Here is a 12569-nt window from a genome sequence, read left to right on the forward strand (position 1 = left end):
AGCTTTCATGAACTGATCTGGGATCTGTCTGCCGGCCTGGGAATCACAGATACCCCCCAAGAGGAGGGACGTTGTTTTTTTGTAAGCGAAACGCCCGTCATTCAAAATCCAAGCCAATGAGACTGCGAGCAACCGTGAAACTGTACACTGCAAGAAATATCCGCAATAACAAACAAACCCCCACATGGATGAACTTGATTGAGATTATTGATCCGCTTTGGGAGGATTCTCTGCAGCCTGTGGAGACGTGGAGCACTACAGAGGGGAAACAAAGCAATCCGTCTGAAAATACCTCGTCTAACGTGAGAAAACTCAGAAGATTTGGACATTTTTTGCAGTGTGACTCGGCTGGCACAGTAGGAAGGATTGAGGGGGGGGTGTGGGAGAGAGAGAGAGAGGGAGGGAGAGAGAGAGAGGGAGGGGGTGGAGGAGGGTTGGAGGTGAAGAGGGGGGAGGTTGGTCCGGGTGAGCATGGCCGCAGGAGCCAAAGCGCTGCTGACTTGGTTTGGTTGCTCCGCATCGATAACACCGCTTTCTCGTGGCGCTCGTCAGGGGACATTTAACCCGGAGACTGTGTGCGTTTACGCGCGGCGGACAGGTTTGATTTAGTGCGTGTGCGTTGTTGTCGTTCGGCAGGACAGAAGCGCTCGGTGAAGCTGCGGGTTCAGCCGGAGCTGAAGCTGCTGCTTTCAGTCTTCTTCTGTTTTTTGGTTTCTTGGTGATTGAGGAGGAGAGATCCTGCGCGTCAGGATCAAGGACTGCGTGTTTGCGCTCTTTATCTTCACATCGTGGAACATTTATTCTCTGCTTTTCTTAGTTTTTTCCCTCCTTACTGCGCACTCATCCTTACCTCCTCTCTGGGAAATTCAATGCGAGTTGGAGAAAGTGTTCGCGGCGCGGAGCGGAGTTGAGCCGGAGGAAGAGTGTTCGTGGCTCAGACGGACGTAGCCTGTAGTGGATTTCCAGCCGAGTCTGGTCGCTTCTTTAAGTAGAACTGCTTTTCATTTAAGCGAGTGAAGAGTGAGTGTTTTGTGCAAAGTACTGTCAAAACGCACAGTGGAACAGAACCCCGCAGTTTTTAAAGACATTTAAGCTCCAACTGTGCGGGAATAAAACGCGTGAAGTGAACTCTCATCACAACACATCCACGTCTGAACCTGAACCAGAGGAAAAGGAACTGTAAATCAACCCATTTTTGGCTTCATCAGGAGTTCCAGCTCAAAAAAATATGCCGCAGGTGGAAATGCTCCTCTTCCTCATCCTCATCATTGGGATGTGTGTGTACGGCCAGGACCCCGCTTCCAAGGTGGTGTCCGACCGTTACGCCGTCTACTGGAACCGAACCAACCCCAAGTAAGTTAACCCGTACACGCACCGGCACACTGTGAGCTCCGTGAGCCCCGCAAGAGGCGGCGGACTTCACCTTTGACGTTGCCCGGCTGAAGCTGCTCTAGAAGCGGGTTCGAGTAGTTTGAAATGTTGGGTGACAGGATGCACAATGTGACAAGTGTTAAAAGTCAAAGTACTTTATATATTAATAATTCAAAAAAGAACCTCATTTATAACAGTGTCATCATGATGAACATTTAAACATTTGAATTATCTCTATTCTAAACTCTCTCACTCACTCTCACACTCACACACACACACAAGCTCGATACATTTGTTAGACTCACTCTTAACTCCAACCTTTTATTATTTTTATTTTTTTTATCTCCACCGATGGATCGTTGTGTCGATCACAGTTTAATAATCCTCCATATCTGAATCATCTTTTTAATCAACTGTGCGCCCCGTGCAGCATAAATCATCTCTGACAGAGGAAACAACGAGGCATTCTCACACCGCCTGTTCCCTATTACGCACCATTACACATTAATGTTCAGTGTTTGCTCCACGTTCACGTCGAAAATGAAAATAACAGGACGTGTGTTTGAAGGGGGGGTGGAGAAGTGTGTGTTCGCCTTGAGCTGCTGCGCTGAAATAACGCCGAGTCTCCAGACTGCTGCCATCGATTAGAATTGACAGTATTGTTTTTTTTGTGTGTGTGTGTGTGTGTGTGTGCCAAATGGAGACTCATCTCTGGAGACGTTGGGATATTTCGGTCTGGTTCATGTGGTTTATTATTTGTCTGACTCTCACCGCGCACGCTGGTGTGTGTTCAGAAAGTGCTGATAGAGTGGATTCCGTCCCGTTGGGTGACTCAAAACTTGCAGTTGAAAACTTTTTCAGGCTGCTTCCTGGTTCTGATCATCACGCTTTTGCCCTAAAAGTCTCCTCTCCGGAGACCAGTGGGTTTTAGTTTAAATCCTAAAGTGACATTTCTCGTCTATAGCTCCCTCCTGTGTGTCAGGGCACCTCCCTTGGTGACTCAGTGCCTCACTCTTGGCACTTTAAGCACATAGTGATATAATGAGAGTGTGTGTCACTTTGTTTCAGTTGGGCATGGATACTTTCACCTCTCTCTGGTGTCAGCAGGTCACAGTTTCGGCAAAACATTTTTTTCAACATTTGTTCAGGAACAAGAAACCGGTTTGTTTGGTTAGGAGTTGAATTGACAGAGTATCAATTATGCATATGCAAATAGGTGCTGGTGTCACTCCCTGTTCTGCTAACAGACACATCTCTGTCTGATAACTTCTGTCTGATTTCTGTGCCACTCTCAGGCTGCAGGTTGTTGTGTTTTTTTTTCTCGTCTTGGCCCTCAAACAGTTCCTAAGTCTGGTTTCTTGGTTGCCATGTTCTCCCCATCCAAGTGTCCCCCCCTCTCCCTCCATCCCTCCACCCCCTCTGCTCCCCTCCTGGCCCACGCTGGGGCAGACAATAAGGGGGTACACAGGGGTATTTCAGCTGCGGCCAAGACGCAGCATGGTGCTCGGTCTTGTGAGAGATCCACACATGCTGAGGTCACACACTTGGTAGTAACCAGGCGAGTTGCGGGTTAAGCAGCACAGAGGAGACCGTTGTCAGGGTCAAAACCGGGGCAGTACCGCCGGCCATGGGGCCCGGTGACGGCCCCGGCACGGCACCCCGCCTGGGCTTTGTCTCTGCAGAATGGGGGCTAAATAAATGAGTAACTCTAAATGACTGTCTCCTTTTCTCATTCATGACTTTAATCTAAACCTGACCCAGGATGTATAATGTAAGAGAGGGCCATGTTTAAAGCCTGGGGCCCCCTGACCCGCAGCAGAACCTAACAGTATTCCGTACAAGCTCACTGGCCCCCGGATCCCTGCTGTTTAATGTAACCATACTCAGTATTGGAGCCCTGGGAACCTGCTGTGGTACAGTCCTAACTTCCAGATGAGCTTTCTTACCCCCCTCTTCTTCTTCTCTGCTGCATATTTGACCAAAGTGGGGAAAAATGGCATCCGGAGCAGCAGTCCATACTCAGCCATTCATGAAATCCCCTACAGGAGCTCTGGAATTGAAATGGGAAGTGAGTCGTGAAAAATGGAAATGCGATGACATTTTCATGTTTTTCTATTGTTTCAAAGAAGCCGAAAGGAGGCTTTTTGTAATTTAGATAAACGTGCGCTTGTGTTTGCTATGCTTTCATCTCAGGGAAACATCTTCCCGTGCTGATGCTTGTTGCTGATTAGGCTGAGACGAGCAGGACTCTGAGCGGAGTGGAGGAGGGATTTACAGCCCCGAGGATGGTTCAGCTTCGCCTGGAGTTTGAAAAGCTCCCACGGTGACAGCGAGTAGCTGTGCTACTATAAGCTACTTAATGAAATTAAATGTAACTCTAGTATCAGGCAGGCTTGTTAGAAAGAAACAGCTGAGACAGAATTGATGTAATGACACTTAGTTGTTTTTTGACAGATAATTGTGTCATTTATCAGTCAAATGTAATTCACTTGGTGTACAGCAGGCAGTGAAATCATTCATTGTTCGGTCTACTCAAGAGTCCACTGGTCAGGGGACGTTATGTGCTTAAGACATGCGTATGCAGGTTTGGAAAGTCAGGGAATGCTAATTTGGATTTAATCCTAAATTTCACATTTAGGAATTTCACAAAAAATCTTTGACTTCCTTTAGTTGTAGACCCAGAGCAGTTTGAGTTAATGTCATAGAAGAAGAGTAACGTGTAGCTGCTGTAGTGCTGTGCTATAATACCCTGATCACATTGACAAGGTATTGTTAACATAACTTGTCGTGCGTTAATGTTTTCAGATGAGTAAGAAACCATTTGTAAGAACAACGTTTGTGTTGCCAGGTTGAAAAATGATGATCCTCCAGTGGACAGATCCACCTTCTACCCTCTGAAAAACGTCTGCAAAAGCCAAACCACATTTATTAACCGCAGACAATGGAATAGTGCAGTGGAATATTCTTTATTCATTTATAATATGATAACTAGACACCTAATGAAAAGAAACGTCTTTTCAAAAACTTAAAACAAGTTTGCTTGTGGCGAATAACAAACTTTCAGAAATGTTTCAGGTATGGTGATTAAAGAATAATGAAGAGTAATGTGTAACTGCTGTTATAGTGTAGCTCCTGTCATAATGACAAGGCACTGTCAACAGGATAAATAGGTTAACACGTTGGAACGAATGGTTAATAAATAATTAAGAAATTCTTTGTAGATCAGAGGTTGTGGTGGCATTAGCCAGTTGTTAATCTATAAGGTTGATTTATTAACCGCTATTAACATTAATTGCAGTTTATAAACACTTTATAAAGTCTTAGAAAATAATGTTGATAATGTTAATAAATTGATTTTATTGCGGGAATAATCTCTATTAATATCTTATTAAACATTAATGAAGCCGTTAGTGACAGCATATAAAGTATGTCTAATGAGATAAGATAAAAGGAATCCAAACGTGTGTTCTTTGGTGTGATCAGTAAAGTGTTATGAACACATGTTCTAACCATCAATAAAGACATTAGTTACAGCTCATAACGTCTGTATCAAGTGTGTTTTATTAGAAACTGGCACCAGGACAAAAACATCCCAATGAAGACAAGAAATCAAGACCTAGAAAATAAAAGCGGTGGTGGAAAAGCTCATGTAAGAAAAATGAGCCACAGATGTTCCTTGTCAGCTTCGCCGTCTGTGTCGGTAACCAATGATGGAATAAAGTGCATGAGTGGGGTATTTACTGCTGCTCTGACAAGGAGCTATTAGAGAATTCCCTACTCACCAGCTATTTAGCTGCTTCATTAAAACCCACCCGGGCCCATATGGTCCGCACGCAGGCTGTGCCGTGGCCCAAGGTGTTTATTTGTTGCTGATAGGTGGGATCAACGGAGAATCAGGGCCGAGTTCCGTCCCTAATCTCTCAAGCTGTTTGTGTCTCGGACGCCATGGAAACTGATACCCCTCGTCATCAAAGAACCTCATTGGGTGGGACTAACGACCTGACAGCTGGGGAGAGAGGGAATCCAGTGTTCAGGGAGAGCACTGTCACCCCAGGGGTTTCCTTTAATCCATGATAATGCTCCATCCAAAGCTTTCCCCAGCAGATGCAACATATTTCTCTCAAAGACAATCAGAGAATCAGTTCAGTGGCTTGTTTTCATGTTTGATATATTGTAAGTGTGGTTATTAACTTAAAAGAGCTCTCTGATGGTCTTTTCCTCTCACTTTCTGCACACACGTGATTGTTTTTGCTTGAGTTAATACCTCAGAAATGGGAGTAAGCTCCTCGACTTGACACTTGCACACATTTCTTCTCATGGCGGAATGACCTCCGCTATTTGTTTTTTTTTACACTGCTTTCTTTTTAATCTCCACTTAAAGAAACAATACTTCATTTTTCACTCTGTGGCGAGCTGATGTTGTGATAGTTTCCCAGTGGCATTGCGAGTTGCCCAGTTTGCATTGTTCCCAGTGTTTACCCTTGCTTTCCCCTCGAAGCCTTTTCCCGGCTCCCTGCTGCTCGGTTCCGCTCGGATTAAAAACGGACACAAAAAGGCAACCACGTCCAAATATTGACTGGGTCTCAGGACCGCAGCCCTCTCCCAGCGCCCGACACAGAGCGCCTGAAAGGCCGCTATTGTTCCGCTCGTACTCAGCGGCCCATAGCCGGCTTTTAGCTGTGCATGCAGAGAGACAGACTGAGAGAAGGAGGAGACGGGAGAGTGTGCATAAGTTATCCGAGGTGGGGCAGGAGGGGGATTATAACAGGAGGGACAGCACAGTCACTGGGGTGAGAGAAACTTCCTCAAGAGGCCAGAGGCTACGACAGGGGAACACTATCCAGGCCATGGAGTCCTGGGGTGGGGTCAGAACCAGTGTTTCCACCCTGAGGAAGTGCCAATCTCAAAAAGCATCAAAGAGACCTGACTGAATGTCATTTCCTACAGAGGGGGTTCAGAAACTATCAATAAACCGAGGATAAGAGGCCTCTTATCTGAGGTTTACCTTCCATTTTATTACAAAGTGCAGGAGCATTAAGCCTCCTCACAGCACTTCAGACTGTCAGCGGATGAAATGAAAGAGCGCCACATCTCCGATAGGAAATCTCCCTGATTCAGTTTCTCATATCATTTCAGTTTCCTGCCACTCGCTGTACTTTAATCAGTGGAATCTAACAGAATGTGCTTAGTAAAACTCAACCTTCGGGTCAATTAAGCTGTGAGTTTCATGAGCTTTCTGCAGAGGGGGAACAGTTGTCCTATGGAGACCCCCGTCATTCCACATGCTCTCTGTGACCCTGCATGCAGAGAGAAGCTGCCCCTGCCCTCCCATTACCCTTTGGCTAATAAGGCGAGGCCCTTAGGCTGCCAGGTCTTGATTGACAGGAACTAGTGACCAGGGGTTACTAATAAGTGTGGAGGGTTTACTGGTTTATGACAAGATTTCTCTCAAGCTCTTCAGAGAAAATGCACTGTGGTTACAATGACTGTATTATAAGTTAAGTAATTTCAAACTACAGCATCTTTTAATGTGAATTTTTGGAGACATCATTTTTTTGTTTTCCACATTAAGAGAAAAAAAAGTAAATTTGATTCCAGACTTTTGGGGGAATTTAGCATCATAATCGTGAAAAGTAAATTACTGAACCAGAATCAAGAAAACACTTGAATCTAGAAAAATCAGCTTAACTTTAAAAAAGTCTCTCAGTATCTTAAACCTGTTCCTATACAAATCAACTTTTAGAACTGAACTGTCAGTGTAAATGCAGCAGATCACACCATGATAATCTGGGAAAAAATGATAAAATATGTATAAAAATATGACAATGAAGCCAGACTCCAGTAAAAGAAAAGCATCTTTTAGATTTGGCCGTCAGTTTCTTGAAAGAAGACAGAATGGAAAATTTCTGCACTTGAAAAAAGAAAAACTAGACCTATTGTCTAGTAGAAAAATCAATGCATGAACTGAACATCCTCTCGCTCTAGAAAATTAAAATAAGCTTAAAATTTTTTTCCTGTTTGATCATTTCAGCCAGTTTCTGATACAAATGAACTTGTTTGAAGAGTTTTCTAGAACTGTGAAGTGTCACCATCTTGAAAGGTCACATGATAGTAAGAAATGCAGGGCTAGACTCCTTTCTTGATCTAGAAAACCCAAAGAAAATATAAATGTATCATTATTTCAACCTGTTTTCAATATAACTGTAAACCTCTGTCAAAGATATTTCTAGAATTGTCATTATCTTGAGAGAAGACACAATAGAAGAAGTTAAATTGATTATAAAAAATGTAACAAACATGTGCATCTGGGAACAGGTCGGATTTCTTGACTGGCAGATTTTTCTTCTGTGTTTTGAAAAAATAAAACATTATAACTCAGCAGCAGACAAAAAGACTTGATAAGATTCACTGTGTCCAGATCAGATACTGTGTGAGTTTGGCATCCTGTGTTTGATATGCGCGGCAGTCAATGGATTAGCGGGGGACTCTTCAGGCCTAATCTCACAGTCTCACTCCGCTGCACAGAGGTTCACTTTTCTGCCGTTTTAATCTTGGTGGGGCTTTTTTCGAGTGTATGCTGTTTAAATGTGAGTGGTGAAATGGCATCCCCTGTGTCTTTGTAGGCACCGGTGAGGGTATTAGCAAAGAGGCTCTAAGGGGCTTAAGAGGTCAGCCCTCCCTTTGTGTGGAGACACAAAACACTTCCTGTGGGACCCTTCACCCCTCTCTGTTCTTCCCTCAGAAAGCCAGGTCCTGCCTGACCATTCACATTAATCAGCCTTAGCTCCTAATGACTGCAGTAAAGCTTCTAAAAAAGTGTTTCTAAAAGGTCCTAAAGATCCACTAAGCTGCTAACAGACTTGGGCCAGGCTGCTGCTGTTTGTAGGGCATCAGACAGCGTCAATATCAGGGTGGGTGCTAGGATGTCTGAGCATCACTCTCCTCAACACCAGGAAATAATGAAACATGAGTTTATGAAGTTTGTCGAGGCTTGCTGTGTAAACTAGAGTCCAGGGAACCGTGCAGCTGCAGGAATGTGTTCCTCATGTTCTGTCTTCAGTGTTAAAAAGGACAGTTAAAACCTCAATCTCACCAAGACATTTTTGTGCATTATTCAAATCTTAAAGTCTGATCTTCAGTTTTTTATAGCGTGCTAAGATCATTTCAGTCTGTTTCCAACACACATGAATTTTGTTTTCCAGCTTTTTCTACAATCATGAGACATTTTTTTCTTGACTCTAGTGGAACAACTGGTCCTTATCTTGTGTTGTTTTTACCAGATTTGTATTTGAATGAAGTTGGAATGAAGTTATCGCTGCTATATTTTTTCCCTCTAGACTTTTCGGTCATTATAGATAAAAGGTCTTTATAAAAAGGACTTTATAATCGGGAAATTGTTGCAGTGTGGAAACATAAAGGTGCATCAACACTCCATTCTTCAAAGTAGAGAAAGTATAAAGGATGAGTAGATTCAAGAGGACTGAGCGAAAGCTGGAGGAGAACACAATTCGTCGTGTTTTCTCCCGCGTGTTTGCATTACTTACAAGTGAATAACTGTCTTGTCGTGGTTATTAAGCTTCATTTTGGACTACAAACCGTTACTCTGTGGTTTTGACTTGTTAGCTCTGATGTTAGTATCATTACATCACATTGTGCTGGCAGAGAAAGGCTCCGCTGTCTCTTCTAGTTTAAGACAAATGGAGGTAATGAGAAAATTGGCACATCAGTAGATTGAAATCATATACGATCACAACTGAAATGTAAATTGGCTTGAAATGCACGCTTGATAAAAAGCAAATGTGATCATTTCGACAGCGGGGGCCAAACCTCCAAGTAAATGCTTCTGGAACTATATTTGGGTCACTGCGGCTTTGGAGGGAGGTCTGAAACAAAAAAATATATATATGTACGCCTCCTCATCAGGGCAATAGTTCCTGATTTTAAATAGCTGCTGACTTTTAGATTTTTGTCTATGTTGGAAGAAAATAGACAAAGCTTGATGTGAGAACATATTGCTTTTCCAGTCAAGGTTTGTGAATCATGTGTGATTCACGGTGATGAAGCAGCATGTACGATAGCCAGTATTTCTCTGAGCCACAAAGACAAGACAAAACAGCTCTGATGAAGCAAAACAAGCTTTTGCGGGCGACGCTACTGCCGTCTAATTGCTTCTGTTACCCCGGTTCAAATGTCTCGTGTAATGGTTTAGGTATGAGGGTTTATCTGATGATGGTTTGGAGCCGGGTTTTTTCGTACCACAACAGAGCGAAGGTTGTTTTGTTTTTTTTGCTTGTTTTGCCGTTTTGTGACTCCCGCGGTGATAAAGAACGAATGTTATTCATCTGCGTGTGAAGAACAGTTGTTGCTAGATGAACTTGGTGTGACTTTGTGGGACCTTTCGTGTGGCTCTCTGGTCCGTTGAGACTCAAACTGTTTCCTCCTGTTGGATTTTCTGCGCACTTGGTGCTTTGGGACGCATGAAATATTAAAAAAGCCGTTTGTGATCTCACGATATAGCCTGGACAAACCTTCACACGCAACCAGGAGAAATCCAGGTCAGGACCGCCTTGACTTTAATAGAGGGGTTGACATTATGTCTGCTGTGCTTTTTCTTTTTCACAAATTCTTTCCCGGCCTGTGTTTTGTTGCTGACGAATGACTGCGATTAAATCGCATTTTTGGTATTTTATCATTACACAAGTTGAGTTGCAGGGTCATTAATTGAAATCTCAGACTGCCAAGATCTGTACACGTTCCATACATGTGGCTGACTTCTCTTCCTCTTCGTCTTTTCTCTGTGGTGTGTGGCGGAGCGGGGAGAACAGGCAGCCATTTTCCAAATTCGACTCCATTTTGATTCAAGGAACAAAAAAAAAAAAAAAAGTAGGTTGCGGATCATGGGACGTCACGTGAGCATTATCTGATCTTTACTACTGCACAAAACAGACAAATTCTTAATGTCTGATTTCCCTAAAACATGAAAACAATTCATGTGACGGTAAAATATCGTTTTGTTTTTTTTTAAAACAGAGCCGCTTATTTGAAGAATTTTCGAATATCACGTCTATCTTGTTTCTTTTCGCAGTTAATTCTTTTCTTTTAAAACATTTTTTTTAACTTTATTTCTATTTGAAACAAGTCAAGTGTTCGTTCTGTTTTACATTTTTCACACAGTTCTCATTTATTACAGAAAATATGATTTTTTCCAAAGAAGAAAAGAATCGTCTTGACTTCATGCCTGCTTAACCTCATTTTCAGGATCTGTGCAGACTAATCGACTGAGGCTGAATTTGGGAGCACTGCAAAGAACTCCCCCTCTAGAAACAATCGAAATATGTTTGTTTTTATTTTGTACAAAAATGTAGTGTCAAATAAAAATTATACCGGTGAGCAAGCTAAAATTATGATTTTGCTAAGACTTAAAAACCATAAAAATCAGCCCACTGTGAAACACCATCTGAAATTAAAATCATCGAAAGACCTTCAGAGACTCATCATAAATTCAGAGGTTAATGACTGAACCGCTGTGTTATGTTTGTCTTGTCTAGCTGAGATTAGGATCTGACTTTTCAATCAAGCGAAACCATCTAGATTTCTCAGACGGTTGAGATTTGAGTGTGACAACAGCACAACCGTTTCTTGTGTACAAAGCAGCGCAAATGTTCCGTGACAAGATTATTTATCTTGGATGAGGTAAAATCAGATTTGGGGATCCACGATCAAGGTTTTATGACTTTGTTGAGGTCTGACTTGCTAACACAATGCTGATTGTACAAAGCTGTGATATGTTTGTTTATGCTCCAGCCCGTTGGTGTGTGCCATCACTGCCGCCCTATATGAATCAGTACCATGGTGCTCATATCACCGGTTGCGGCAGCAGTGCGGTGGGAACGCGCGGGCAGACGCTTGGAGCGCTCGCGCTGATGATCCCCTTTTATGTCTTGGCTCCATCAGGGCCCTGAGTTATTCTAGTGCATAATTGATGGAGGAGTTAGAATAGCAGAAGTAATGCGATGAGAGGGTGCAGCCAAGCGGAGCGAGGGATCGCGTGCGTGGGGCTGCAAACATTGCAGGGGACGAGAGGAGGGCATCTGGCGTAACAGGTCCCAGCTCTGAGTCGACACAGAATATGTCACCGCCCCAGCCAATCGCAGCTCTCCTCTTCCCCGCCAATCAGATGTCTCCACTTGAGCAGAGTACTACGTTCTCATGAATCGGGCAAAAGACTCTTCGGTTATCAGAGCATTCTCAGAGCATTAAAGAGTATTGAAGCTTTAAGTTGATTCTGATGTATTGTATTTTATAGGAGATTCCTCTCTGACTGGGAAGGCATGTTGTAAATGACCTCGGGGGTATTTTTGTCCTCAGAAGGCATTCTTTGTCCCCGTAGTGGATTCTGAGGTCGACTCTGCGGTATCAGCGGTGACAGGGTGGATATCACACCTAGACGAGCAGCTACAAAGACAAACTAATGGCCCAACAAGACTGTATTGTGTGTTCAACAAAAGGGACGAGTTCACAGATAACCTGCCCCGTCCTGCTTCAAAGAGACTCATGAACTCTCAGAGGGAACAAATAAAAAAAGAGATGGGTTCCAACCCCCCCAAACCTCTCCCAAAGTTTCACTCTGAAAGAAAATTCATTTTGCCGGGAAACAAAAAAAAAACACAAAAAAAACTTAAAAAATATTGAAGCACTGCAAAAAAAATGTTGCAGACAGTGAGAAGTTAAAGCAAAAAATTTTAAAAGAAAGAAAAATGCTTATTAGTTCTAGTGTTACTATTCACTGCACAGAATACATTTTATTTTATCTGGAACTGAACTGATTACTTTTTATTAGTAATAATTAGTAAGAACAGAGTACTACAAAATGAACAAAAATATCACACTGAACTATTAACATTCTAAAAATGGTTCAAAACAGGAGTAAAATCTGAAAAGTTTTTGCGAGATCAGAGATTTATTTTTAATAAATTCTCACTTAATTTAGGAATTTTCTAGAAAAAAAGAAACAGATCTGTGGGATAACAGAATGTAAAAGAAGCAAAGAAAAATCAAGGAAATAAGTTTTTAATCTAGAAAATGATTCAACGATCTTCCTTTGTGCTGCAAAGTGAAATAATTGACTCTATTACTGATCATTTTCACTTGTTTGTAAGAAAATATGTTTTTTAATCATCGCACATTCAAACACAAGC

The 12569-nt window shown here is 42.7% G+C and overlaps 1 protein-coding gene across 1 annotated transcript in view; it reads left to right on the forward strand.

Annotated features, from left to right (window-relative positions):
* Positions 1–424: 424 nt before the first annotated feature.
* Positions 425–12569, forward strand: part of LOC104928480 (ephrin-A5b) — a 70829-nt gene continuing 58684 nt past the window's right edge. Inside the window, exon 1 of the mRNA XM_010742770.3 lies at positions 425–1353. Within this exon, the coding sequence (XP_010741072.1) occupies positions 1229–1353 (125 nt within the window). The 5' untranslated portion in view covers positions 425–1228. The remainder of the gene's footprint in view (positions 1354–12569) is intronic.

This window comes from Larimichthys crocea, chromosome IV (assembly GCF_000972845.2).
Source record: "Larimichthys crocea isolate SSNF chromosome IV, L_crocea_2.0, whole genome shotgun sequence".
In the NCBI taxonomy this organism is placed as follows: domain Eukaryota; kingdom Metazoa; phylum Chordata; class Actinopteri; family Sciaenidae; genus Larimichthys; species Larimichthys crocea.